At 35.2% G+C, this 27,460-nt stretch overlaps 1 protein-coding gene across 1 annotated transcript in view; it reads left to right on the top strand.

Annotated features, from left to right (window-relative positions):
* Nucleotides 1-27,460, top strand: part of RYR2 (ryanodine receptor 2) — a gene marked incomplete at both ends in the record, with an annotated part of 428,112 nt that overhangs the window by 327,216 nt on the left and 73,436 nt on the right. The window contains 13 exons of the mRNA XM_081998040.1: nucleotides 1,082-1,131; nucleotides 5,685-5,745; nucleotides 7,312-7,550; nucleotides 9,891-9,972; nucleotides 11,939-12,069; nucleotides 13,775-14,095; nucleotides 15,480-15,720; nucleotides 16,132-16,219; nucleotides 17,750-17,842; nucleotides 18,078-18,248; nucleotides 19,151-19,210; nucleotides 23,247-23,381; nucleotides 26,048-26,160. Coding sequence (XP_081854166.1) covers nucleotides 1,082-1,131; nucleotides 5,685-5,745; nucleotides 7,312-7,550; nucleotides 9,891-9,972; nucleotides 11,939-12,069; nucleotides 13,775-14,095; nucleotides 15,480-15,720; nucleotides 16,132-16,219; nucleotides 17,750-17,842; nucleotides 18,078-18,248; nucleotides 19,151-19,210; nucleotides 23,247-23,381; nucleotides 26,048-26,160 — 1,785 coding nt within the window. The remainder of the gene's footprint in view (nucleotides 1-1,081; nucleotides 1,132-5,684; nucleotides 5,746-7,311; nucleotides 7,551-9,890; nucleotides 9,973-11,938; nucleotides 12,070-13,774; nucleotides 14,096-15,479; nucleotides 15,721-16,131; nucleotides 16,220-17,749; nucleotides 17,843-18,077; nucleotides 18,249-19,150; nucleotides 19,211-23,246; nucleotides 23,382-26,047; nucleotides 26,161-27,460) is intronic.

Here is a 27,460-nt window from a genome sequence, read left to right on the forward strand (position 1 = left end):
CAGACTTATCTCTAAAACAGAGCAGTTGCTGTTGCTATAGTGGATCACTGTACACTGGCTAATTAGCTGGATTCAACACCACATTAACCTGGCTGTTCTGATTCTGGACATAAATGTTTCCATTTGGCACCGTGCTCTTGTCTGTCAATGGAACAGCATGTTCAGATCTCATCCATAAACTGTGCAGACATGCTTATTGTGTCTTTTGCTTTTAAATCAGAGGTTGATAACTAGCCTGTGTGCATAATAATTAAATAGCCTAATAAAATGACATGATATTGCTCATGTCATTTATAGCAGATGAGGGGTTTTGCAGCATAAAAATTAGCACCAAAATTGTGGTTGCTCTCAGAGAAAATTCTCAGGCTGAACTGGATCATGAAGATTGAGCTAGTGCCTTCTAAATCTGGAGGCCAGGTGAACTTGCGTAGGGCAGTGTGCTCCTGCTTCTACAAATTAACACAAAACTTCGTTCTTCATTGGAGCACTGCTCATCAACACAGCAATTAATTCAAACATGTGAAACTAAATCACTGATCATATCAATTTTTGTTGGTTTTTAACCATGTAAGAGTCTATTTATCATGAAAGTGTGTTTAAAAAACAATGTATTGGAAAAGAAATTCTCACTGTGTTCAAGATTGCAAGATCCAAATTGGGCTAGTTAAACATTTGCTATCAAACACTTCAATTAATCTGATTTCCTTACCTTTTGTTTTCAAATTGTCAGTGGTATCCTGAATAGCACACTGACCACATTTTACTTCTTAAAGCTTTGATGGTTATTTCCTTGTGGGTTATCATATAGGACGCTTTTGTATTAATTAGCTTTGCTTTTAATTTTTTTTTATTTCTTTAATTATAATATGTGCTTATTTAACCATGTTTGTTAAGGATATGCACTTAAAAACTCTTTCTTTAGTACTCTGTCCCACATTCTGCTCAGATAATTGATTCTTTCTGCGTGACATCATGTTGCTTTTCCTGCTCATATATCAGCTGTTATTTTTTCTTTGTCCCCCCTCCCCCCAAATTTTTTCCTTTTCCCTTCTCTTCTCTTTTATTTTTCTTTTGTCTTCAGCCTGTTCTGCAAACTTGGAGTTCTTGTCAGGCATAGGATTTCACTGTTTGGTAAGAAGACCCTTGACAAATACTAGCATGGCCATCACTTGGTTTTCTTTGCCGTTTTTGCATTGTGTTACGTGCTGCTTTGTTGCATGCTGCATGGCTGAAATGCATGGTCTTCACAGACCACTAATCGTTTAGGCTGGTAGATCACAGAATTTAGATGGAATAAAAAGCTTTTGTAGTTATCAGTTTGGGTTTTTTCTTTTAGTTTTCCGTGTGTCTTAACTAATATCTGGATTTCATTATCCTACTAAAGAATTTTGCTGAGTTAATTATAATTACTAATTTGTTATTTTATTCTAAATCATTTGGGAAAAACAAAGAATCAGAACTGCACATATGTATTGGAAGGTCATTAAGGAAAATTGTAGTGGGCTGAAATGCTTAGTTATGTTCTGTGGAATTCTTAAATATTCCCAGATGTGCTTGACTCCACATACGCATGTGTACTATCTTTCTGGTATTATGTGAATCTAGCAGGAGCTCGGTGTTTGTCTTATGCCATGTGAAAATCACTTAATTGAAGTCAATTTGAAGTCTGTATCAAGTGTATACATTATATGCAATGTGTGGCACAGTCATTTATTCTGCAATTTTTTCTTACACCATGATGATAGGATAGTTGAAATAGTACATCGTATGCATATATAACTTCTATGATGGATGCATTGCAAACTTCAGCATCCATGAACATACCTAATTGGGTAATTATCTAGCGAATTAGAATTTGATTAAGATAACATGCATCTAACTCAATTCCTACATATTTCATTCAATTTGAAGGGAAGGAACTCGCTGCAGCAGTGTGATGTTTAAAAAACTTACAGATCGTTTTGAAAACCATTAAGCTGAAAGATCAGAAGTTATTTTCTGATATCACTTTTAAATATGTTTTGGCATGAGCTGAGTGGATTTGTCTGTAAAGCCAAAAGATCATAGGAGGAACGGAGTTATTTCTGCAGCTGTGTGGCATTGTTGCAGCTTTTTCTGAAGGGTGGAGTATGTCACAAGCGTACACATAAGCTCTGTTTTATACCCTAGGTTGTTTCTTCAAAGAATGAAGTAGCTCAGGTATACTATTAAAATTTTGCACATCTTTTTTTGTTATTGTGTGAATTTGTTTTTCTGATTTTTTTTCTACAATGAGTAACAAGTTGAAATTAAAAATGTAACTTTCTTCAGTACTAAAGAAAAGATTTTTTCCATTCCACATCTCAGCTTGCTTCTTTCCTGTTCTTTGGCTGGGTTCAAGTGGTACAAGGAGATAAGTCAGATGGGATCAGATGAGTATTCACTATGGCTACAGTTTGTTTTTTAACCCTTTTCCTAGTGTGCAGTAACGAACAGAATAAAAATCTTTATGCCAACAATAGAAGCGTACTGTAGCTTTTCCATAAGTTATGACAAAGTCACTGAAAGACTCTGGAGCATGGTCTTTTACTGTGGACCTACTAACTCAAGTCAAAGTCACCTTACAATTTGCCTTACCTTGACAGTGAATTAGGTCATGTTAAAAAACCTGATCAAAAGAATTGCACTTACTCCAGCAAAGACAAGGCCTGTGTAGAAGTGGGGAAAATACTTAAGAGGACAGCCTCTGAGCATGGCTGGGGCCTAGAAGGTTATTTGTGCATTTTTGAGGCATCTTGAATGAGCAAGAGTTGCTCAATAATAACTTGTATGGATAGTGCGGAGTTTGCTATAACAAATAGAGAAATGCTATATAGTTTTGCTATATAGATGTTTTATGTTATCATGAATTTGAATGGTACTGCTGAAGGTACAGCTGCATGTATGAAAGTCATTACTAAAAGTCATGTAGCTTAAGGTGTATGTAGAAGTCTTAATAAATTGGGAAATTAAACATGCAAGTCTTCCAGAGTGAACTTAAACAGTTAATCACATTTGATATCTAACAGTGTCACTGAGATTATGGAATTGTAATTCAGTATGGAATTATTATTTCTTTACACTGTGAAAGTAGATTTGGACCCCAAGAGTTTCCTGTTTGAGAGCTGTAGCTGTGCATCAGTAAGACTGTATTGATTTACTTTCATTATTACTAGTGGACTGAATTTGAAAGTTTTTAGTGAATAATTTTGGTGACTTGAGCATTTGAATTTATATTTTTCTCAGTTTAAAAAAAAGATTATATGACTAGTCTGATTCACTTTTTATATTGTTTAAATCTCCAGTAAGGCATTCTTTCTATGTAAGCATGTAAGTAATTTTTAAAAAAAAAATCTTCGTATCGGTAATACAGACCCATGTAACCTGAAGCAAAAATTGGCTGGGTAAGAGATCAGGTAAGAAAGGCGTGGTTTTGCTTTTTGCTCACTCATTTTTGGAACTTAGGGAAATTAATTGGAGTTCCTAAAAAGAAACAAAAGGCTATCTCTGCCTAATGACATCCTGAATTTATAAGTGTCCTGCCGGTGAGGCATCCTGGAATCAATATCCATAGCACTTTCACAATACAGCAACAGTTCTTCCCTTCTGATATAATAATACAGCTTTCTAAAATATGTAGGACTGCACCTCAGATTATTAAAGAAACTGAGTTGCGCAGTTCATGGGATCAACTGCATTTGTAATACATGCTGAACAGTGATACAGCCATCAACCTAGTATTTCTACGAGCTCCTGGCATTCTTTTAGCCTTAAAACCTCTTGGACTCATGTGGCTTAGTATTTGCATATGTCCAGCCTCTATTGTTTTGAGTTCTGTGAAGAGTTCCTTTAAGGAACAGCTCTTGTTTCAGTTTTTATCCTATTGAATTGTACTTATCACCTGTTCCCCTTTCACGAGGTAGCGGAATTTTGTATACTGCACATTCATTTCTACATCAGTGTGTTTTGTATCTAGTTTTCAGGCTTCTGAAAACCAAGAAGATTTTTAGTTAATATTTTTAATTTAATGAAAGTACATATATTGGCAATAGTGATAATACTGGTTTCATTAGAAAACCCCTCATTTTAGGTTTCATAACTCAGTTTAAAAAAAGATGGCCTTCTGAAATTGACTTCTGACCTCATGTTGGAAGCAAACTGATTCTTGAAACGTTCAATTTAAACGGACTTTTTTGGAGTTTTAGCTGTGGCATTTTAAGGTACTGCACTGTAGCATGCAGTGTATACACACCTGCACAATGAATGTTAAGATACTATTTCATGACAGTCTATTCCACAGTCTAAGTCCAGGTTGCTCTGAGTACTTCCCTCCATCCCTGCTGTCATTAGCACCATCCTGCACTGATGAAGAACATCAGCAACTGACATTCATATCACCAGAGCAGTAAAATAGTAAGGAAAAAAATAGGAGCTGACAAAAAACTTAATCTTTTAGGGTGTTTTGGTTGGTAGGATTTTTTTTAGGCCACCTCAGCTTTCTCATCTGCTTGCTGTATCATTGCATGACCGCCAGTGCAAAGAGAGTGGGGCTGCCTCGCCAGGGGCAGCCATGGAAGCTGTGGTTCGGGTCTGTTTAATCTACTGTGGATGAACACCACAACAATACCTCCTAATTTGGTAGCATAGAACAACATTCTCAGCGCTGCAATAAACCTCCCACTCCTTCCTTGCGATTTTATCTTTTTAGATCTCTGTTTCACTGAAATGGTTACTAATTTTAGTTGTATGTTTGCCTGTATTTTAAAGTGAAATAATCACCAGTGAGACAGTATAGTACACTGTATGTAGATGACAGTATTTTCAGAAATCTATTTTATGTTAAACTTTCAATTTATTTCCTACTTTCTTTTTTAATTGAGAAACTTTAAGTATGTAGAGAAGCTAGAAAAGCCATTTTCATTTTTGCAGAGATATTTAAAAAAAAAAAAATCTATTAAGCTATGGGTCAAATTTGTGTAGCCCAAATCTGTCCTGGATTTAAAAAGTGAACTTAGAGGTGGCTTATACATGGCAACATCTTGGGATGTACATATGCATACAAGACATGTTGTGTGAAAGTTCTCTTTTTACATACAGAAGTATGTGTGAAAAAAATAATTTATTATGGGAGATGCACATTATGTCAGAGGCTATAACTCACGTGGGCCACATGTGATGCTGGTATAAATGGCTGCAGCCTCTTGGTAACAGTAGGGAGATAACCCTTTTGATGACATTTTATATAAATGTTCTCTTCCTGCAATAGCAGCTTGCAAAAGTTAACAGCTTTTATGTTACTGAGAGGGGGAAGGTAAATGTTCAGATAAACCTGAATGAATTCAAGCAAAATTTATAGAACTTAAATGAAAACTAGACAATACACTGCAGCTCTAATTAACCCCACATTTAAGTGCTTTCATCTTGACTGCCTCAGCTATTTGTTGAGAGATGCTTTACTGCCTCTAGTTACTGCATTTGTGTAAACAAGGCTAAGACAACAAACTGCATGTTTTTTTAACTTGAATGTTAAAATTATGCAGAAGTTCAGTTGCTCTTCTGCTATGTCATTTACTCCTTCATTAAAATCAGAGATACAGTTAGCAAAGTGTAGGAATGCTACACAGTATGCTCAGCATAATTGGTGGATAATTTTCCTCCCTGTTTAGGAAATGATGCAACATCAATAGTCAACTGTCTTCACATACTTGGACAGACCTTGGATGCGAGGTAATACTGAATATATTTTCTAAAGTACGAATAAAATCACTCAAGAAAATAATGTGCAGTCAGATCTGCGCTACCTGTGTAAGGCTACAGAATTTCAAAACTCAAGAACTTACACGACTGAAATGAATCCCCATTGTGAAGTAGGTTAATTACTGGGAGTTGGCAAGACAGTATTTGTAGGTTACACGTTCAACTTCAGTTCGGGTCAATGGTGTCCAGGAACTGCTAGCTGTTAGTTCATCTGGTATTAATCGTGTGACCATCCCAAAACCACAATAACATTAGAAATATTTTATTCTTTTGCTTATACTGTTTAATGAAAAAATTCAGGAATTAAATACACGTGGAGTACAGTACATCTGTCTCGTAGAGTGTTTTAGTTTCAAAGTTAATCTGGGTTCTAATTTGAACAAATAAAACCCTTTACATGGAATTCAGTGGTACTTCTAAGTTAAATTGAGCTGCTTGAGCCGTTCTGAGGTTTATGGATGAGACAGTCTTGAAATATTGTCAGGTAATGTGTTGCTTTTCATTAACTGTACAGTCAACTATCTGTGCTGATAGTTGACTTTTAGGTCTTTGCAGTTGTGAAACAAAACATGATAGTTTAAACTACTTCCATGGTAATTTATGGTAATTTTTTCACTTTGCATTTGCTCTCAAAGAATTGACTGGATTACATACCGATAGCTCTTTTTCTCAATATCTTCTCAATGGCTTAAGTGAACAAATTCTACTCCATTTAAATTTTACTCCGTTTTCAAATTTTACTCCATTTGCTATGGAGTAGAGTCATTATCATGGTCAATTAGTATGGTACAGGTAGAGGTCACCAATTCATTTCTTGGTAGATATGTAAAAATAGCTCCAGGCAGGGATTAGGGATTCATGGAGGTTACATGAAAGTTTGAAAATATTGGCATTGAAACTGTATATATTCAGTCTGTAAAACAAACAAACAAACAAACTGGACTGTTACTCAATTTCCAAAAGAATTTATTTCACACATACCTGAAGGGATGCTTTCCTTAAACAAAGGATCTCTGTAATTGAGCTAATTAAAACAAATAAGGTAATATTTCTCCTGGATTGTATCATTACGTAACTGGTTATGGTGTTATAGTTATGTAATCAATGCATTAATTTTTTTAATGCCCTTATTCTGGAGGCATAAATATGACTGTCATGGTTGGAAAGACTTTCTGAGTTCTAACTTGAGAGAGTTGTTCTCTTCTGAGAGTCAAAAATTGCAGGCTTACTCTTTCTTCTTTTTTGCTTGGTAGATTTTTTCCCTCTGAAGGCAAGTGAATTTATACTTAATTTATCAATCTAAAAGGACTTTATGTTCTCAGTGGGAAACCAGATAAAGTATCCTTGTGTTCTGCAGGACACCTGTGAAAATTTTTTCAGTAGGTTGTTCTGCTATGAGAAGATTTTACAATATCAAAAGAGGAAATATTTTTCTTCAGAGCTTTATTATCTTTTTCATACAAGCCAAGACTAGGCTTTACTCCATGCTTGTCTAATAGAGTATTCTTTTTCATTCTTTTTGCGTTCTGTACACAGGACTGTGATGAAAACTGGTCTGGAATCTGTTAAGATGGCACTGAGAGCATTTTTGGACAATGCTGCTGAGGATCTGGAGAAAACAATGGAAAATCTTAAGCAAGGCCAGTTTACACACAGCAGAAACCAGCCAAAGGGAGTTACACAAATCATTAATTATACCACAGTTGCTCTCCTGCCGGTGCTATCTTCATTATTTGAGCATATTGGACAGCACCAGTTTGGGGAAGATTTGATATGTATGTATTATTTAGAAGTGCCATGCTGCTAAAATATCTGTAGTGTCATGTAGTAAGCATTACTAGACTCTCAGTGCTGTTAGAGAAGGACAAATCCTATGTCATTTTGACAAAATTGTTGTTGGTTTAATCAAACATTTGCTGTAATTTACCTAGAACAGTCTGCAAAACCACTAAAGGTTTTAGTGGCCTTTGTATAAAAATTAAAGCAGATGCGGCTGCCATTAGACAGTCAGAAGGCTTGATTTTGTTTCTAACTTTACCATAGATTTACTGTGACTTTCTGCTTATGTTAAAGGTTACCTTGTATAGGTTAATTTGTGTTTGCTCTGTCTATAAATAAGGTTATACTGTGAGAATGATGTTATTGCATCGTACATGCACCTTGACTCAGTTTCACTTAGCGGGGTTTTGGCTAGATATATCTTAGATCCTAAGGAAAAGTTGAAGGAGCTCCTGAAGAATTCAGGCAGAAGGGAATGTGTATGAGACTCTGTATATGAGATTTCTGTAGAGATTCTGATTATGGCAGATTCGGTGTCCTTTATTTTATCCAACACAGTCTCTGCAAGACAAAATTTTGCAGTCTGCAGCACAAAACTTTGATTTTATATATTTTTGGAACTCCACGGGGATTCTGCTGTCCAGACTGCACTAAAAGAGGCAATCTGCTCTGTGTAGCTAACTCAGTTACAGAAATAACTGAGAGAAAGACCTGTAAGAAAAGACTATCAAATTATATTTTTTTTTCTTTTTTTAGAATCTGGAAAAGTATTATTTAAAATAGCATTAAGAGAACTGTTTTTGAAAATCTGGAGTTGTATTGATGGATTTGAATGTGATTAAATCTAAACATCCACTTTTCTCATTAAATTATTCCTGTAAAATTTAGGAGTCTCTGACAGTATCCAGAAAAAGTCATCTGGGGGGGTTCACATACATCACTTGTTCATAATAAACCACTTTTTCTGGCACCAACATGTTCATGCCTTGTATAATTTTTGATCTCTGGTATTCCATGTTTGGCACTTAAAAATTAGCCTTTGATACTTTATTACTTAAGTTGTTATTCTTAACCAGCTATTCTACATACATCACACTGGTGTCAAACACCCAATTTAAAATTCACGAACTGAGAAGGAATAATTAAATTAAATTATGCCTATTTATTTTGTCTAGAGCATAGCTGGAAAGGCTAATTTTTCTTATACAGAACTTCTCTTTACATCTTGTTAAGAATAAGATTATCTTATTTGTACTACTCTGATGACAAGCATCTTGACCTGGTGCTTGTACCTAACAGTATTACTATATGTACAGCATACTCATGGTGTGTTCATGTACAACGGTTGGTCAGTGTACCTCAGGTTACTCTTAGTACCTAAAAATACTCAACTCCAAGATGATCTGAACTAAAATCATGGTACAGTGAAAAGCCAGGCTGTGCAGCTTTGCATCTCGTAGGCTCTCCCAGCCCATTAAATCTTAGTTCTATTTTACTCCCAACATTTCATTGCATATTGGGGGAAGGTATTAGCACTGTGGGAGTGACCAGAAAAAAAATATATATGGACAGAATGGGAGCATTGTCCTTCTTGATGGTACTTAACTGTTGTTAACGCTATTGCTGCAATTACATTGGAAAAGCATTTTTTCAAACAGATGTTAACATTATTCTCACATTTTTGTGACTGAAACATCTGATAATTTCAAAACATGCTTTGGATAAGTATTCATAAGGACTAAAGAATTATTTATTTTTTTAATCCTTTGTCAGTCTGAAGTGTAAATTAAGTCCATGCCACAGACTGGTGTCTGTGTCTAAATTTTACAAAATACAAACAGAATAAAATATCTGCTTAACAGGATTGCCTTTCTTTTGTAATGTATTTTATACAGTGGTGTTACGTTTGTAAATCAATTTGTTCCCTAATAATTGTTTTTACTTTCAGAACTTTATTTGATTTGTCATGAAACCTTAAGTGCTACAGACAAACTAGAAGAGACTCACTAGCTACTAAATTAATATATTCTCAGATTATGCAATTAGGTATTATCCGTAAAGAGTTAGTATGCCATTATTTCAGAAAGTTAGTGCACTAGTGAAACATGTTTTGTCTTAGCTAGTAACTAGGTATTGAAGGAAATGGAAATTTTGAGTAAAAACTGGCATTCAGTGGCCAGAAGACTTTTTGTATTAAGAGGGTGATTTCTGTGGATTGCCTTTGATAGCTTAAAATTATTAATTCAGTTATTGTCAAAAGAAGTTTATTTTAAGTCTACAGAAATGTATCGCAAAGGAAAATGTCTTTATAACTGTCATTTTCTTCTTCTCTGTAGTGGAAGATGTTCAGGTTTCCTGTTACAGAATATTGGCCAGTTTATATGCTCTGGGAACCAGCAAGAGTATCTATGTAGAACGGTGAGAAGAAAAAGTCTTCCTCTATTTTTAATATTTGTGTTTATATTCAGCTTCATTAATATGCAGTCCAGAAATTAATATAGAAAGACATTGTTGTTGGAAAGATATCTTGAGAGAAAAAAGGTGCTCAGATGTTAAGTGGAATGCAGCTGCTTTTATGATAATACACATAAAAAGTTGCATTATAAGTTTGTGAAAATATATTTGTTAATAAAAAAAAATCATCTGGCTTTACAATAAATATAACTTGATTTGAGGTTCAACTGGGGTATTGTAAAAATATGTCATTCAGCTCAGCTGTTGTTACAATTCTTCCTTATACATTGTTTAATTGTGATGTATATTTCTTTCTCATTAGCTTAAATTTAATTTAATTTGTCACTGGTACAATGCTACTTCTTTTCTAGCCTAATTACCCAGAGAAATGAGGTTTCATAATTGCTTTTTTGTGCATCTGTGTATCTGCTAATCTCCCTCCAAGTTACATTTGGTCTGTGTAAACCATATTTGGACAAAAAGTAGAGGTAGCTAGATAATTCCGTTCTTAAAACTGAATAGTTACCCTACAGTGACTAACACTGTTCTGAGGAAAGGCTAAACAGAACTCATATACTTCAGATATTGGCAGCAGCAATGTAGGAAGTTTGTATATCTGTACACTGTCTAGCAAATCAACCTGTGTGTAACTCCAGACCAGCCCCATGACATACCCTTACTTACTTGGTGGCAGTATCATAGGAAACATTATGAAGAAAGGTAGGGACCAATCTTTATAAATAACAACACACTCATCTGTGCAAAACCAGGTCTCATTAATTTCATAAGGGATATAAAAAATTAATTGGTTTTGGTATTTAGCAAATAAATTATGTGGGGTTTATAGTTAAGACTAAATATGTCAGTGTAAGTCATATTTCTGTGTATGGTTGTCTACAACCATTATCACAAGTGAAAAGCCAGTAACAGGCTCTTTGTAGGTGTGCATGATGGATGTATGTTTTGCTTATGAAAACCTAATGAAAAGGAAAAAAAAGAAAGAAGGAGCAAACAGGATAAATAATAATGGGAATAAAGTTATGTTTAACAAATTCAAATTTAATGAGTTGGATCTAGAAAGAATGCAAGGTCCTAAAATGAGATAAACTATAGACTGAATATGAATCTTCTTAAATCACAAGATTAATTTGGAAGACTTGGAAGTTCATGGGACTCCTGGATTTCTGTCATCTGTGTGGTTCAGCTTCAGCAGCTAAGGATTTCTCACACATCTAAAATCTGCTCTGATCAACTGAATTGAGAAGCAGAAAGAATAGTTTTAAATGTCCCCTGAAGGACATAAGTGAAGTGACACTTCACTTTTTCCTAGAGACAGGCTTTTTACAATTTTGACACACTTAGGGAATTTTGATTATAAAATAAATTTTGTCATACATTTGAAGATATTAGAGCAATGTTTTTGTGTAAAAATTTTGGAGTTAGTGATAAGTAGAAACAATTTTCCACTCTCTGAAGAACTTGACTTTCATGCTAGACCAAGGTCTGATTATTACTGTTTCTCAGAAAAAGGAAATTATGTCACCTGAATGTTGTATTTGGTCACTTTTGTGACAGTTGTTTTTGGTCACTTGGTCTATTCAGTAGCTTTTTCTTAATGGCAGAGATTAGAAAGGCATTAAATCTGAGGGGAAAGTAATAGAACAGAAGGCATTGTTGTGATGACTTTGGGTTTTCCCTGCATGTTCCTCATTTGCTCTCAGCTAAGTAAGCCACCTTTGACATTTTATGTCTTAACATTTAATTCATATATTGGCAGAGGGTTGCTATTACCTGTTGTCTTGATGATCCTAATAATGTAGTGGTTTATCTCTTTGAGATCAACTCATCAAAGAAAGACTGGTATACAACTACCCTGAGGTGTAGTCATCATCAAAGATGTGTATACTTAATGATGTTTGTTAATTCACAGGCAACGATCAGCACTAGGAGAATGCTTGGCCGCTTTCTCAGGTGCCTTTCCAGTGGCTTTTTTGGAAACTCATTTGAACAAACATAATATCTACTCAATTTACAATACCAAGAATGCGAGAGACAGAGCAGGTATTTCCAGAAACTTACATGATGGTTATGAAAACACAATTTCACTATAAATGCCACTTGCCTTAATACATGAATTTTTTGCATATATTTTATAGTGCAAGAATTTTCTTGTACTCTCTTGATTGTGTTTCTTTCCTAAATCAATGGGTTAATTCTGGTAAAACCAATTATTTTATGTTTCTAAATATACCCTTGTTTTAATTTTGAGATACCATGAAGGGGCTTAGCACATTTTTAGTATCTCCGATATTATATGTTTGATGATAAAATTATGTATTCTAATCAGTAACTGTAGTTCTTCAGTTTTCATATGCAATATTAGGTCCCTTAAAACGTACTTGAAATTGAAAGCAAAATACCTTTGCCTGCATTAAGTACATAATATACCCTTAGAAAGTTAACACACCGCAGAGTAGTATGTAAATTGTTTTTTCTTTGTTTGAAATACAAGACAGTGCAGATACTTTCCAGTAACATTATGTATGTTTATTTTGCATATACCTTTTTGTTCCATTCTGAAGCTCTTGATGTTTCTTATGCTAAAACATAGCTGTTGAATAAGGTCCTTGTTCCTACAGTAAATAGAAGTTACGGTAGAACTGTACAAACTCTGCACATATGCTGAGTATGAATTATATCACAGATATGTATAGATGACTGTGTATAGTATCCCAGTTTATAATGGCATCCATTTTATAACTTCACCTTTATTTTTAAAAAAGGGAGCATACCAGATTTATTCTTGAGAGCTATAGTATCTTATGTTGAAAATGTCAACAGTCATACTTACCATATATATTCCAGCTATTTTAATACATCTAGAAAGACAATTAGCTGTTTTTTCATTGATTTTTAACAGAAATTTGAATTTTCCAAAATTGCATTAAGCTTAAAGGAGACCCTGCAATGTATTTAGTCCTAAATAGGAGAAGAGACTGTTTTTGGAAAAAGACTAGCCTTAGACTATGTTGGTACAAACATTTCAATTCACAAACTGCAAGCTAAATTTTCAATATATAGATGTCTATGTTTTTATATATGTATGTGTACGTCAGGATGTTAGACATTGAAGAGCTAATAGTTGTACTTACAGATATTTATTTGTAGATGAAAAAAACTGCCTCCAAAAATAAAGGCAACTGCAGTGCCTTTTCAGAGGAAGGAACTGATAAGTCAATAACTTGAAAAATAAATATTTACAGTCAGAGCTTGACCTCCAGAAGTCATTTTCTCAGATTCTGCTCTACTTACTATAATGTCAGGCAATGATTTTTTTTTTTTTTTTCTTCTATTAATATTCCAGGTATCATCTGATGTGTTGTGGAGAGATGTTTCATTGTATCAATTTGTTTCCTCAACTGCAAAGCTTATGTTGGAAGAAATTCAGAAATTTAAGCTTTATTTTGTATATAGCAAACTGCATCTGATTTCTCTGAATCCATTGTGTAATAATTACATTGTTGAAGCTTCCATATAGGAATTATTTTTATTATAGAAAGTTTTATTATTGAAGCTTATATATAAACAGTTTATTGCCCAATGGTATGCAAGTACCTGTTATTTATTGTTGTGTGTGGTTTTTTTTTTCCCTGGGATCAGAAGGGCATAAATGTAAATAGAAAACAAAAGTTGTGTGGAATAGCAATTGAAAAGAATTATTTTCCCTCTATGACTTAGTTTATTGTTTTGTGTTTTTTTTTAATAGTTCTCAATTTGCCTACTAGTGTAGAAGAGGTTTGCCCAAATATTCCTTCTTTGATGAAGCTAATGGAAGAAATTGTGGAACTGGCAGAGTCTGGTATTCGTTACACACAAATGCCACATATCATGGAAGTAATATTGCCTATGCTATGTAGTTACATGTCACACTGGTGGGAGCACGGGCCAGAAAACAACCCTGACAAGGCTGAAATGTGTTGCACAGCCTTGACATCAGAGCACATGAACACTCTGTTGGGTAACATATTGAAAATCATCTATAACAACCTTGGTATTGATGAAGGAGCCTGGATGAAGAGATTAGCAGGTAAGATGTAAAAATAAATTAATAAATAAAGAAACAAGCATGTGTGCATATATTCAGAATGTGTCAATATATATACACACACTCTGAATTACTCTATATATTCCCTGCTAAAGCTGGAGTAGAACAACACTCATATTTTTATGATTCTAAACAATACAGATCTTGATGAACCAGAAAAATTAAGTATTAAGAGCGGTGTAAGCAGTATGTTTCAATCTCTTAATAAGTAATATAAGAAGTACATTAGACTATTTCTTTTTCCCCAGAGTATGCTCATATACATTTTGCAGCATATTGAATTAAAGGACTATAGTTATTTAGCCCATTTTCATTATATAACAAGTTTCCATTTGGAGGCATTACACAGTTCCTTGCTATTCTGTATGAGTGCTGGATCCTTAAAATATTGTTTTGAAGCTGTATATCTAACATTTCTATTACAATGAAATGTGGAAATGCATATGTCATTTTATTAATCCTTATATTAACTTCATTGTGATAACACCTGAAAAATTATTTTTAAGAAGTTTATTTCTCAACATTACAATCTGTAAGGAAAGGTCACTTCAGTGTTGTGAATTCAGTTTTTCAAACAGGCTTTCTTATGACTTTTCAGTACTTATTTTAGTAGTAATTTCATTCATGGTAGCAGTCTGTATTGCTAGTCTTTTGAGGTTTAGTAATGTAATGCACTCTAAGGATAAGCGGTAACTGCCTAAAATTCTTTGTAATATAAAGGGTATGTTACAAATGGTTTTGCACTAATGGGCCCAGGTGAAGTGCTAATTTACATATTCATTTTTATGAGCAGATTTGCAAAACGCTTGTGCTAACAAGTCTCAAATGGCTGTTTGATGGATGGTTGAATCAGTCTCATTTCTGTCTACACACAAGCCTTCCAGTGTCTTAATGTGCATAAGAAATACAGGCAAGCTGTTTTAGTAGGTTTGCAAATAACTAGAGCATGCTTTCCAGTTCTACTTTGCTGAAGCTCAAAAGCAAGGTTCAAAAGAGAAGCCAGTGGCTGAGAAAACTTGTGTGTGCTATGTAGCTATCTACCCATACACACCAGCTTCTACATTATTCAATAAAATTGTCAAATACCAATATGTTGACAGAATGCAAGTAGGGAGACATTTCAAGTTTTATGATCTTGCAAGCTTAGTCTGTCAAGTTGTAATTTCTGCCCTCATAGTGACAAAGTGAATTGACTATGTAAAATCCTGACCACATTTAATTCTTGGCAAAACTTCTGCTGATTTCAGTGGGGACAGGATTTTACTCTCTTGCCTAGCAATAAGATCCAAGAAAGAGGGGAACGGTAAAAGTTTGTGTTTATATTTTGCGGCTAGGCATATATTACAATATTCATTGCCTTAAATAGTGTTTTCCCAGCCCATCATAAGCAAAGCGAAGCCACAGCTCTTAAAGACACACTTCCTGCCACTGATGGATAAGCTAAAGAAAAAAGCAGCAGTGGTTGTATCGGATGAAGAACATCTAAGAGCAGAAGGCAGAGGTGACATGTCGGAGGCTGAACTGCTCATCCTAGATGAGTTCACCACTTTGGCACGGGACCTCTATGCCTTCTACCCTTTGTTGATTAGATTTGTGGACTATAACAGGTAGGTGGAGAGGGATAGGTCTATGAATCTTGTAAAATCTTCCCGTTTATTGATACCGTCTCTTATCCTTGATGTGCCTAGCACTGAATTCAAATAGCTTTTACTCAGCCTGCCAATCTTGAAGTTGCTCAAGCTGATACTTTATGACTTTTAGGAGGAGCTGGGGTCTTTTTTGGAAGAAAACTGAAAAGAAGGTGCAATCCAAATCTGTTGGATTAGACCTAGGATTAACGTAAAAAAGATTTTAAGGTTTTTGAAATAGGACGTCAAAAAGCCACTGCTACCAGAAAGGATTAAAAGCATGCAGGCTTGGTTTTGTTCGCTTGTATCCTTGTCAAATGTTGAAAACTGATTTCAAAGCATAAAGCCAGTGAGGATCATCCACATTTCCACCCTTCTACCAAATTTTAGGGCAAAATGGCTGAAAGAGCCCGACGCTGAAGCGGAAGAATTGTTCCGCATGGTGGCTGAGGTCTTCATTTACTGGTCAAAGTCTCATGTAAGTAATTCCTTGGTAAATACTTGTTTTAATTAGGTTTCTTAGTAGGCAGATCAATTATTATTTAGTGGTTGTATTTTGGAAAACACGTTTAATGACTGAAGTGAAACTGCAGATGGGAAGGTATTAAGGACTTTCAATTTTCTGACACTTTTGAAATGCTTGAGTAGCTAAGGGACCTGATGGGTATTTTATAGCATTGTAACACTGATTGCAGATTTTTTGTATAAATTCTATTTTGTTTTGTTTTTAATATATTAAGCTCATTGAGGTCTGTGCCCTTACCTTTTTTTTTACCCCCAATCAGTTATTTTTCACCCCAACAGCCTTTTTAGAACAAGGATGTATGCCTACTAGATTAGTAGTAGTTGTCTCATTAAAGTCCATTTTCCTAAATTGTACAGCCTTTCTGCTTGAGCCTCTAGGCAGAGTTATGATAAAAATAATGTGGAAAGGACCTCAACAGGACTAGCGGAACTAGGATTTCCTGAAGAAAATATGCAGCCCTATTTAAAGTCACTTAATTTGAGTTGCAGTGTGGATTTGTATTTCTTTAATAAAAGTTAAAGGTATGTAATTCAATTATTAAGCCCAGGTATGTAGCTGGATTGAATGAAGGAAAATCAGTAAGTGTGCAAAGAGGAAGGAAGTAACAGAAATGTCTTACAACAAATTCTCCATATAAATTTTTTTTCCCTAGATGATACTGTTTCATATTTCATAGATTTTACCAGTTAAAGATTTCTTCTTAATTCCGCTTCTGTAAAATTTGCCCTCGGTTCTCAAGTCTGATTCCTCTGGATCATATGCCAGAACCAAGGGGTCTGCATTAAGACCTAATCAGGCACTATCAGTGATAGTGCTTAAATGAAAATAAAACATGATTCATGTGAATACTGGAAGAAAAAGAAGAAAAAAAACCCCAGAAGAAACTAAATATGTTCAGTTATTAGATCTCTGTATGGACTATTTTCTATATTAAATGTATTTTCTGCCATAAATTCAATTGTGTACTTGTGCTTGAATTTGACTCTAAAATTTATTATAAATGTGCTGTACACAGAAGCTGGTTGCACAGTAGATAGATATTGGATCATCAAATTACTTGTGTATTCACAAATTCAGTCTCTCATTTAAAGTTTCTTATGTATCTAAATATAGTGGGATTTATAATGGGAAAAAAGTGGAATGGGTGATTTACTAGTAAATGAAAACGCAGACAATATTTTTATATTGAATTAGAGGAGGAGTGAGATTTTTATCATAGCTGATTCTTAGCCAGAGAAACTTGGGATTTTTTCTGTGTTAGAGAGAAAAAAAAAAAAAGACACACAACCCTCTGAGCTATATGATGTAAATAAAGCTGGATTTCAAGGCCATTATTGATCATACATTAATTTTTTCTATCCTTGTCTTATCTGGTGGATTTTACAAATTTTTGGTTAATTTATATTTTTATTTAAGGTTTGTTTAGATAGGTTTTTCATGTATCATGAGTGCTTTTGACTGAGATCATCTATGTATTTCCAGAATTTCAAAAGGGAAGAGCAGAACTTTGTGGTACAAAATGAAATCAACAACATGTCTTTCCTTATCAGTGACACCAAGTCGAAGATGTCCAAGGTAGTGTAAAGATTTTTATATTTTCCTTTTTGCAGAGGAGAAGGAGACGGGAGACACAGTGGACTTTTAAGATACTAATGCAAAATACTGGCAATGATAAAATGGCAGTTCCATTGGATAGGCATGCAGCTGTATAGATAGTAAGGAAATTGTCAAACCAGAGACAAGTACAAAGTTACTAGTGCAATTCTTCTATTTAATATTGGATTATTTTCCTCTTTGCTTTATGCTGCAGGCAGCAGTTTCTGACCAGGAGAGGAAAAAGATGAAGAGAAAAGGTGACCGGTACTCTATGCAGACCTCTCTCATTGTGGCAGCACTGAAGAGATTACTTCCCATTGGCCTAAATATTTGTGCTCCTGGAGACCAAGAGCTCATTGCACTGGCTAAAAATCGATTCAGCATGGTAGGTGCTCTTTATGCATTTCTAGAAGCTATAAATATTTTACTAATGAAATAATTTGAAAATTTTCCCCCATGCTCATTCTTACAGCATGACACAGATAATCACGGCTCTAATTCTGTTATATAAAGGCACAATGGGTGACTATGGTAGATAGTAATCTGCATATTATTCTCATTTTCAGGGCATAAAACATTTCAGTTTGGACATAGTTATTTTCTAAATGATCAGCTATATTTTATGAAGCTTGAATTTGGAAATGCAAGTAAGATGTTTCCTAACTTCTATGCCCAATATTCTAACTAGATCCTTGTGATCACTTTCATGTGAATGCAAGAATTTCTGTAGGTATAAACTGTTTTAGAATTGATTCTTCTAGGAGTAAACTTACAGTGCAAGGATGTGATTGTAATTTGGAACATACTCCTTTCTCAAGCTATGATACTTTATACACCCTAGCTGGTTATATGACCTTTGGACAGCTGAACTAAATAACAGATAAAAGATCTCCAAAAGAAACAGAAATTGAATCAGAGAAGGCTGTGTTCTGTTACATTGGCAGGATAAGAAAAAAATTCTGTGTTCATGATATTGGTTTCATTTGGTCAAACTTTGGTTAAAGTATGTATATATGTATATACTAATAATTTAAATTCGGAATTGCATTTAGTGTGTTGCTGTGGAAAAATATGAATGATGCCATCCAGAACTTGTTCCTGTGAGTTTGGATATGGCTAACTGGCCTGATACAAGAAGATGTATTTTCACTGAGATTTTCCTCAATCTTCCATGTTGTTAGTTTTATTCATCATCTGAACTAAACCTAAGTTTGACATCTATATGGACAATATTTTTTCTTTATTGCCTTCTATTCCTAATGTATATGATTTGTAATTTGTTTACAGAAAGATACTGATGATGAAGTACGCGATACTATCCGCAGTAATCTTCATCTCCAGGGCAAGGTAATCTATATGCAGTTTTTAAACATGAGTTTTCTTCCTTTGAATTCATTTGTTGGTGCCATGTAATGACAACCTGCCTTGGTTCGTTAGGATAACTTGTAGTCCATTTTTATCTTCTGTCAAGTAACTTTTCATGTCAATTTTTAATTGTTAGTTTTTAATGTGTTTATATATGCATTATACACAATAACATGTGGCCCTTCAAATCCCTGCCTACCCAAACCATTAATGTGAAATTGGAGATGGAAGCAAGGTCTATCACTGTATAAACTCTTACCTTCTGTTATTTGGAACAGAATCTGCAAAGTGTACTTTGTATCAGTTTGAAGTAAAGGAAAAGGGAGCTGGCACTTTGGCATACACTCTGAAGTGAAAAATCTCCACAGTTTTGTTCCTGTTTTTCAGGCCAGGAAAAAGTGTAGAGTTTTGTTATCAAATTCCAATTAGTGCCAGATGAATAGCCCTAGGGGAAAAAGTCCTGAACTGGCCCAGTGTAGTTGAACTGTTTTATTAATGCTTCAAAAAATGGCAAAGAAGCTGCCATAATATGGGAGTGTAATAAAATTGTGTAAGTTTCTTCTCTATTGAAGGAAGATGGAATCAGACTTATGAATGGTACTTTATTTACGATCATCCTTTACCTCCTCCCCCTGCCCCAGGTTTTATTCACCTCAAGGAAAAAACTAACTAGTATTTCTTGTGCTTGTTAAATAGATGACTTGGTAATGGGAGGGTTCTTCCTGAATAATATCTAAAAATTAATATTCTCCCATCTTATGTTTTCTGTATATCGCTGCTCACAAAATCATAAAGATAAATGATTTTGCAAAGCTAACACTTGGCATTTTTCATAAAATATTACAAATAACAGTCCGATAGCTTTAAATTATAGAGATTGCAAATAGAAAAGTTTATCATTGAAAACAAAGGATTAGGTTAAATGCTAAAATAAGCTTGAAATACTTATACAGCATTGTTATATACTGTGAAGTAGAAGAAACCACACAGGCAAAGTACTAGAAAGAAAAGAGCATTTATGAAGATCTTAATGAGCTGCCGTACTTAAGCAGTGTGCATGCCATGAATGTACACATCTTAAATGTGTTGTGATTTTGTGTGTGAACTTCAGTAACGTTTTCTTAATAATGAAGATAGGTATTTCTATTATGATACTTTCTGTATGTGTATATTGTCTTTTTGTGAGCCATGCAGTTGTAAGTCTTGTCTGGCATTTCATGCTGCTTTTTAGCACTTGTCCTCCTGTTTTAAATACTTCAGTTTCTAGTTTGTTTCTTTAGGGTTACATTCTGCATACTGCTATTAAGACATTTTTGTCCGTTACTGCTTTGTTGCCTTGGAGTAATGATACTTCTTAATACCTTGATCTGTCCTTTCTCTTCAGAAACTTCCTTTGCTTCAATTAAAAGTTTGCTATTGTTCAGCAACATATCACCTCATCTGTTTATAACACATGAGAATAAAAGTACCTTTAAATTTCTGAATTGATGAAATTTCATGGTGCCTTGATAATCAAGAAGGAAGTAATCTTGCCTAATCCAAAGTAAACATTGGCAGATTTTCCAGTTGTAAACTTTTCAGTGGTGTCTTTGGATTTTCTTAATTGTAAAATGTATTCCCAGTGGAAGATGATATTCTGAAAGGGAACCATGTAATACATAGCTAACAAAGCTAAATAGCTATTGTAGTTAGCTTTATTTTATAGCTAGCTACATATTAATTTACTAGCTTTGAAAAGCTCTGGTTTTGACCTGTATGTGAAAAGTAGTCACTCAACTATGGACAAAATACAGCATTTCTATGACTTCAAAACTTCAATTTATTATTCTATTTATTATCTGTATTACGATTTGTTATCTATTGCTAAGTAGTTTGTTCTCAGTGGCTTGAAATATGTCTTTCAATGAATCATTTAGCACTGAGACAGTCTAGAATTCACATTAAACCTCAGTATAACTTAATTATTTAAAAGTATAACGTATAAAGTTAAATTCAATAGTTATTTACAAAGTACAATATAATTTATTCTGTAATACTCTGCTGTTATTAGTATTTAGTCACTATCATGACTGAGACAAGTACACATCAGATACAGTTGAATATGATGTTTCTTAAGAAAAATTATGCCATTGTGCTATATGCATACACTACTCTCTCTTGTCTGAGTCAGTCATAAAAGGAATGTAGGACAAATGGTCTTATAAATTTAAATTATTATTTAATGTTATGAATTAATATGTAGTATAGTTAAAATGATGTTTGTGTAAGGTGGCTTTCAAAACAGAGGAAAAATACCACTTTTTGGAAAGACTGGTTTTCTTCCAACTATAGGAATATGGTTTCATCAAAAGGTGTTTTCTGCTAACCAGTTTTGTGTCTTACAGACACCACGTTCTGTCATTTATGTTAGAACTAAAATGGAACTTATCTTGATTTCTTTTTGGAAAACCGCACTGTTTGAGAATCATCCTTCTGAATCTTTAGCTATTAATGTTGTGGCATCTATTTCATGCATTTGTCTACCTTTGTCTACATTTGTCTTCACCCTGTTTCTGTCTTTCCTTTCCTTGCATGCCTGCATGCTGTTACTCAGTACCGAGCCTTTTATTTCAAGAAATTGATGACGAAACTTGCATTCATTTTGACATGGATGAAGCTCAAGTCACCAAAATCTTCTTCCAGCTATGCTAATTCACACCTTGAAATGTCAACTACTCATACCCTTAGAAAACCACCTGTACAAAAAAGCTGTACTTTGATAGAATGTGAGAAGTCCTCAGATCAAAAGACATCTCCACCTGTGATTAAAAAGTCTTTTGTGGACTATCCATTCATGATGATCCAGTCAAATGCTCACACAAAGACTGTGGATGTGACAGTTGTTAAGAAATGGAAAAGCCGAAAGGTGGAAGAAATGCTTATCAATTGTGGCTTTCCAGGTTGTAATAAGCTATTATTGAGCGACTGTGTAAGTGTATAATCATTCCTGGAACTTCAGTAAACTGTGTATCATTAGATGTTTTGTGGAGGTGAACTAGCTTATTGTCTCATCTTAGGCACAAATTGAAATCTGGATCCACAAACAAGTTTTAGAAAAATAAGGTTTAAGCCCTATTTGAATCTGTAGGGTCTAGGCTCCTAAATGCTCTAGGAATCCAGGCCAGTGTGACTTAAGCCTAAACTGCACAATCGGGAATGATCACTGGCCGCAGCTCTCAGTAAATGCGTTAGGCACTGCATTTGTCTTCAGCGTCATTGGCACAAAAAATGGTTGCAAAATGTGTTGCATCAGTGTTGATTAACAGTAGTGCTGGGAGGAAAAAATGAACCAAAAAAAGAGATTGCTAATGGTAAAACAGAGAATCACAGATCAGTGAAATGGGAAAAATCAAGTGTAAAGAGAAAAATAAGAAAAAACATTTTGCTTCATACAGTTCTTTATGATTTGTAAGTTAATAAGGAAATGCATCTTGAATTAATTTTTCATAAATTAACTTTTCATTTTTTAACTAATAATCAGTAAACTTAGGATTTTGTAACAATTGAAAAAAAACTAAAATGAAAAAAAATTGACATAAATAAGACTAATATGACTAACTTCCATGACTGAAAACTAAATAAACCCAGCTAGTAGAGCAACAATATTATTGTTTGGTTTAATGCTGGAAAGTTACTGTACAAAGTTATGTCTGTCTACCTCATATTCATTACTTTTCCTCAGATAATATATTCATTGCTGGTACCAGTGCTTGTGTTGGCCTATGATCATTTGATTTTTGTATGATCATTAGACTTTTAATCTTCTGGAAGCTCTCAAGAAACATTGCACAAATCAGTCTTTAGTTTTGTTCTCCCAGTCAATGTAGTGGACACTGTATAGGTTAGCCATGTAAAGGTGTGGGTTAGCCGTATAAAGTGCTTCTGTTGTCCTTTGAAGCAGTTTCTGTACTAATTAAACTGTTTGACCCTATGTTTGGAACATTTTGCCTTGGTGACCTGTGAAATCTTTCTCCTGCAGCTTGAGGATCCCGCCATTAGGTGGCAGATGGCACTTTACAAAGATTTACCAAACAGAACTGAAGATTCCTCAGATCCAGAGAAGACTGTGGAAAGGGTCCTTGATATAGCTAATGTGCTGTTTCACCTGGAGCAGGTTAGACATTTTCCCAGTTCCATTGCTTCTTATTCTAAACAAAAGTATTCAGCCTTTCATTTGTACTTTCACCTGCTGTATTTCATATTATATTCTTTTTCCTTTCTTTTGATGGCTATTTACGTGTTTTTTGCCATGGGTTTTGTAATACAATATCATGGTCATATTGATCTCACAGTGTGCAGCAGCTCCAACAATCATTCAGAGAAGGACTGAGAAAGTGATGACTATATTTTGCTTCGTTCTGGTGCATTTCAGCTAGCAGGAAGTAATCAGTGAATTGTGAAATTTTACCTGTTGTTGAATACGTGTGGAGCAAGCAAAAAGTATTAGAATGTGGAAGTAAATCCATGGCAATCATGGTTAGCCTAGTAGAGGGAGAGAGAGACAGGAGAATGGGTGTTGATTTGAGAGGATATAGTGTGGCTGTGAAGAAGAAGGAAGAGTGGAGGAAAGCTACAAATGTGGGGGCAAAAGGTCTTGTCATTTACCCTGGGTTTATCAAAATTAACCGAGCTGAAAGGAGATTGATTAGCATGTACAGAGTTGCACAATTCAGCATTAGACTCTTGTATTTGAGTTCAAACAGTATATACATCTCTTGATTCCTGGCATTTTAGATATACCATGACGTATATAAATTGGTTAAGCTTGTGTAGTTTGGAGAAATTGTTCAAGGGAGTTGAAACCCAAGGTACGATCCTTGTGTTTTCCCTGTTCTGTCATAGGATCAATCTCATAGCATGTAGAATCCAGCAGTAGTACAGAACAGGATGGATTCCCAATGTAATACCAGATCGACATTTCAGATCAATTCTCTGATCAGACTTAAACAATGACTTGTAGTGAAGTAAACGCTGGCTGATTTTATTCTGGGTTGCTCTGCACCTATTTGTGTAAAGATTTGGCCCCACAGCTTTACTTATGTTCTGTAGCAAGTGCTCAGGTGCTTTTGTGACTGAAATGCGTCATTCAATGTCTTTAAAAATAATGAATATGCAAGCACCAGGTCTCTTATGATAGTCTTGAGTAATCCTTTTCTCTCCATATACACTCTGTTCTTCATATATACATGCTCTGAATGCTTTCCTTGTTGCACTGGCAAAGATCAGTTCATTCTTTGTATTTTCTTTCCATGCACAGCTAACTAATTTTTTTTATTATTTTCAGAGATCTGCTTGCGTAGGCCGAGGCTATTTCTTTTGGGAAAGTATAGAACATTTTGTAGTTGTTTGTGAAGATATTACTAATTACCTAACTTTCACATTCGGGTTTGTCTGTCTTCTAAATTATTAGCACAGACTTTGTGACTGTCAATATGTTTGCAGTGAACACTTTTCTATACTTTCTCTTATAAAATACAAATGAAAAATATTTTTTCTTTTGGAAGAAACTTGTTTTACGAATGTTACCATTTAATCTCACAAGTGTAATTATCTATTTCATTGAATGTTTGTCAGTATTAGTCTGTTTAATTAAATGTTTATTGTTTAACTATGAATAATTTTTCGTATTTCACTAAACTAGAAAAGTCCTCTTGCATAACTATGTTTGGATTGAATATAGAGTCTACATAAACATCATCATCACTACATATTTTAAATGAAATACTTAATTTTATTACAAGGGAGAATCACCAATTCTTTCAGGGTAGAGACGCTAACTTCCATTGACTCCTTTGATGATGTTGGGAGATAGAGGAGCTATTATTCCACTAGCACAGTTATCCGTAAAAGAAAGAAACAAACCCCTCACAAACAGACAACCAGCCCCACCAAAAGACATCCCCCCCTTAACTCTACAGGAGTTGTGTAGGTTAAATCAAATGATATAAACTTTACAGCGCAATCGTGAAGTAAATCACAAAGACTGTGAATAGGCTGTGGGAAAGGAGTGATCTGTAGCACAGCCTGCTGTCTTAGTTCCCAGTTATCCAGTCAGGCTATATACTGTTATATGCAGTTACTCTTCTGGACCACAGGAGTAATTTTCTTGTGGTGGAAACAAGGATGGAGGGTGGAACAAAAGAAACTGAAAGAGCAAAAGGTGAGGATGGAGCACACCCAATTTCATCTCATGCTACTGTAGAGCCAGGATGCCAGAAGAGAATATATCTGAAGACAGAGCTGTAATATTATGAAATGTAGCTGAAGTGTTTTTGAATATCTTATGTTCATTCTAGCTATGCAGATTCATGGAAGGGATTTAGTCCTGACTTAGTCTCCATGCCTGTCTCTCATTTTTCAAATTAATTCCTTTCCATAGTAACTGGTCATGGCAAATACCACAAAGAAAAGACTAACTGCATTTAAGACAATTCCTTTAAAAGTACTGTCTGAGGCAATGTGAAGGTGTACAATTTATTTGTACATATGTAAAGAGTTACATATAAAAGATAGAGTGAAGATTCTTTGTATTAAAAGCTAAGGTTTCCTGAGAAATGGCCTCAACGATTGTAATCTATCTAAAAGATATAAGAAGTAGGATGAAGTAAAGGAGGAGAATATCTATATCATACAAGGAAAGCAGATTTTCACATCTATTATTCTTCTGTTATCTTTCCACTTGATTTATCTGTTACCTCACATTTTTATTATTAGTACTATTCCCAGACAGTAGGGACATTGCCACATTGTTTATTTTTCCCTGTGTATTTTATGTAACAGGTTGAGCATCCTCAGCGATCCAAAAAAGCCGTGTGGCATAAGCTGCTATCTAAACAGAGGAAAAGAGCAGTCGTTGCCTGCTTTAGAATGGCACCATTGTATAATCTGCCAAGGTAAGAGCTATATTTGTTCTATCTTTCACAAATGCATTTATGTCCATACAGTGCTATTTGGCGAGATCAAAAGGAAGAAAAATACATAAACCAGTAATTGATAAACTGTGTGGTAATGTACTTTGTATATTACTTTCTTTTAATAGATCTAATTGCTTTCTTATATCTCCTGAAAAGAATAACAGAAAGTATAATTTTGAATTTCTGGTTCTCTCCTCATGCTGTTACTCCATCTGTTCATCCTGGTATGTTTTCTTTTCTGAAACGTAGATAACTTTCATAGGAGATAAATGCAGAAATGGACATATTGATGTCACTGTGTCGTGGTTTAGCCCCAGCCAGCAACTAAGCACCACGCAGCCGCTCGCTCACTCCCCCACGGTGGGATGGGGGAGAGAATTGGAAGAGTAAAAGTGAGGAAACTCATGGTTTGAGATAAAGACAGTTTAATAAGTAAAGCAAAAGCTGCGCACGCAAGCAAAGCAAAACAAGGAATCCGTTCACCACTCCCCATGGGCAGGCAGGTGTTCAGCCATCTCCAGGGAAGCAGGGCTCCGTCACGCGTAATGGTTTCTTGGGAAGACAGACGCCATAACTCCGAACGTCCCTCCACCCCTTCCTTCTTCTTTGTCCCAGCTTTATATACTGAGCATGACGTTATATGGTATGGAATATCTCTTTGGCCAGCCTGGGTCAGCTGTCCCAGCTGTGTCCCCTCCCAGCTTCCCGTGCACCCCCAGCCTGCTCGCTGCAGGCCAGCACGAGAAGCTGGACTGTCCCTGACCACCCAGCAACAACTCAAAACATCAGCACCTCACCAACACCCTCTCATCCCAAATCCAAAACACAGCCCCACGCCAGCCTCCACGAAGAAAATCAACTCTACTCTGGCTGAAACCAGGACATTATCCACCCCTTATTCCATACCATTTATGTTATGCTCAGGTACCACACTATCCAATATAACCTCATTAACCACCACCCCCCTTTCCCATCCTTTAATATAATACACAGATTATCATCCCCTTAGTCCATAGACTTCCCTCCAAAATGTCCATGAAATATCTGCTGAGTTCATTTAGTCCATGACTTTGGGCTCCATTCCTTATGGTGGTCACTCAGAACAGGCGAGGTGGGGTGTTGCATGGAGTTACTGGGCACCAAAGCCGGCTCAGGTCAGGTCACTGCTGCACTGGCACTGCTTCTTGTAAGGCTTGTCCTCCATTTGTTCAGGTGGTTCCTGCTATAGTAGTTCCTATAACATGCAACTCAAATCGTGGGTTACAACAGTTTAAAGGTA

The sequence above is a fragment of the Phaethon aethereus genome (assembly GCF_964289735.1).
Source record: "Phaethon aethereus genome assembly, chromosome: 3".
NCBI lineage: Eukaryota > Metazoa > Chordata > Aves > Phaethontiformes > Phaethontidae > Phaethon > Phaethon aethereus.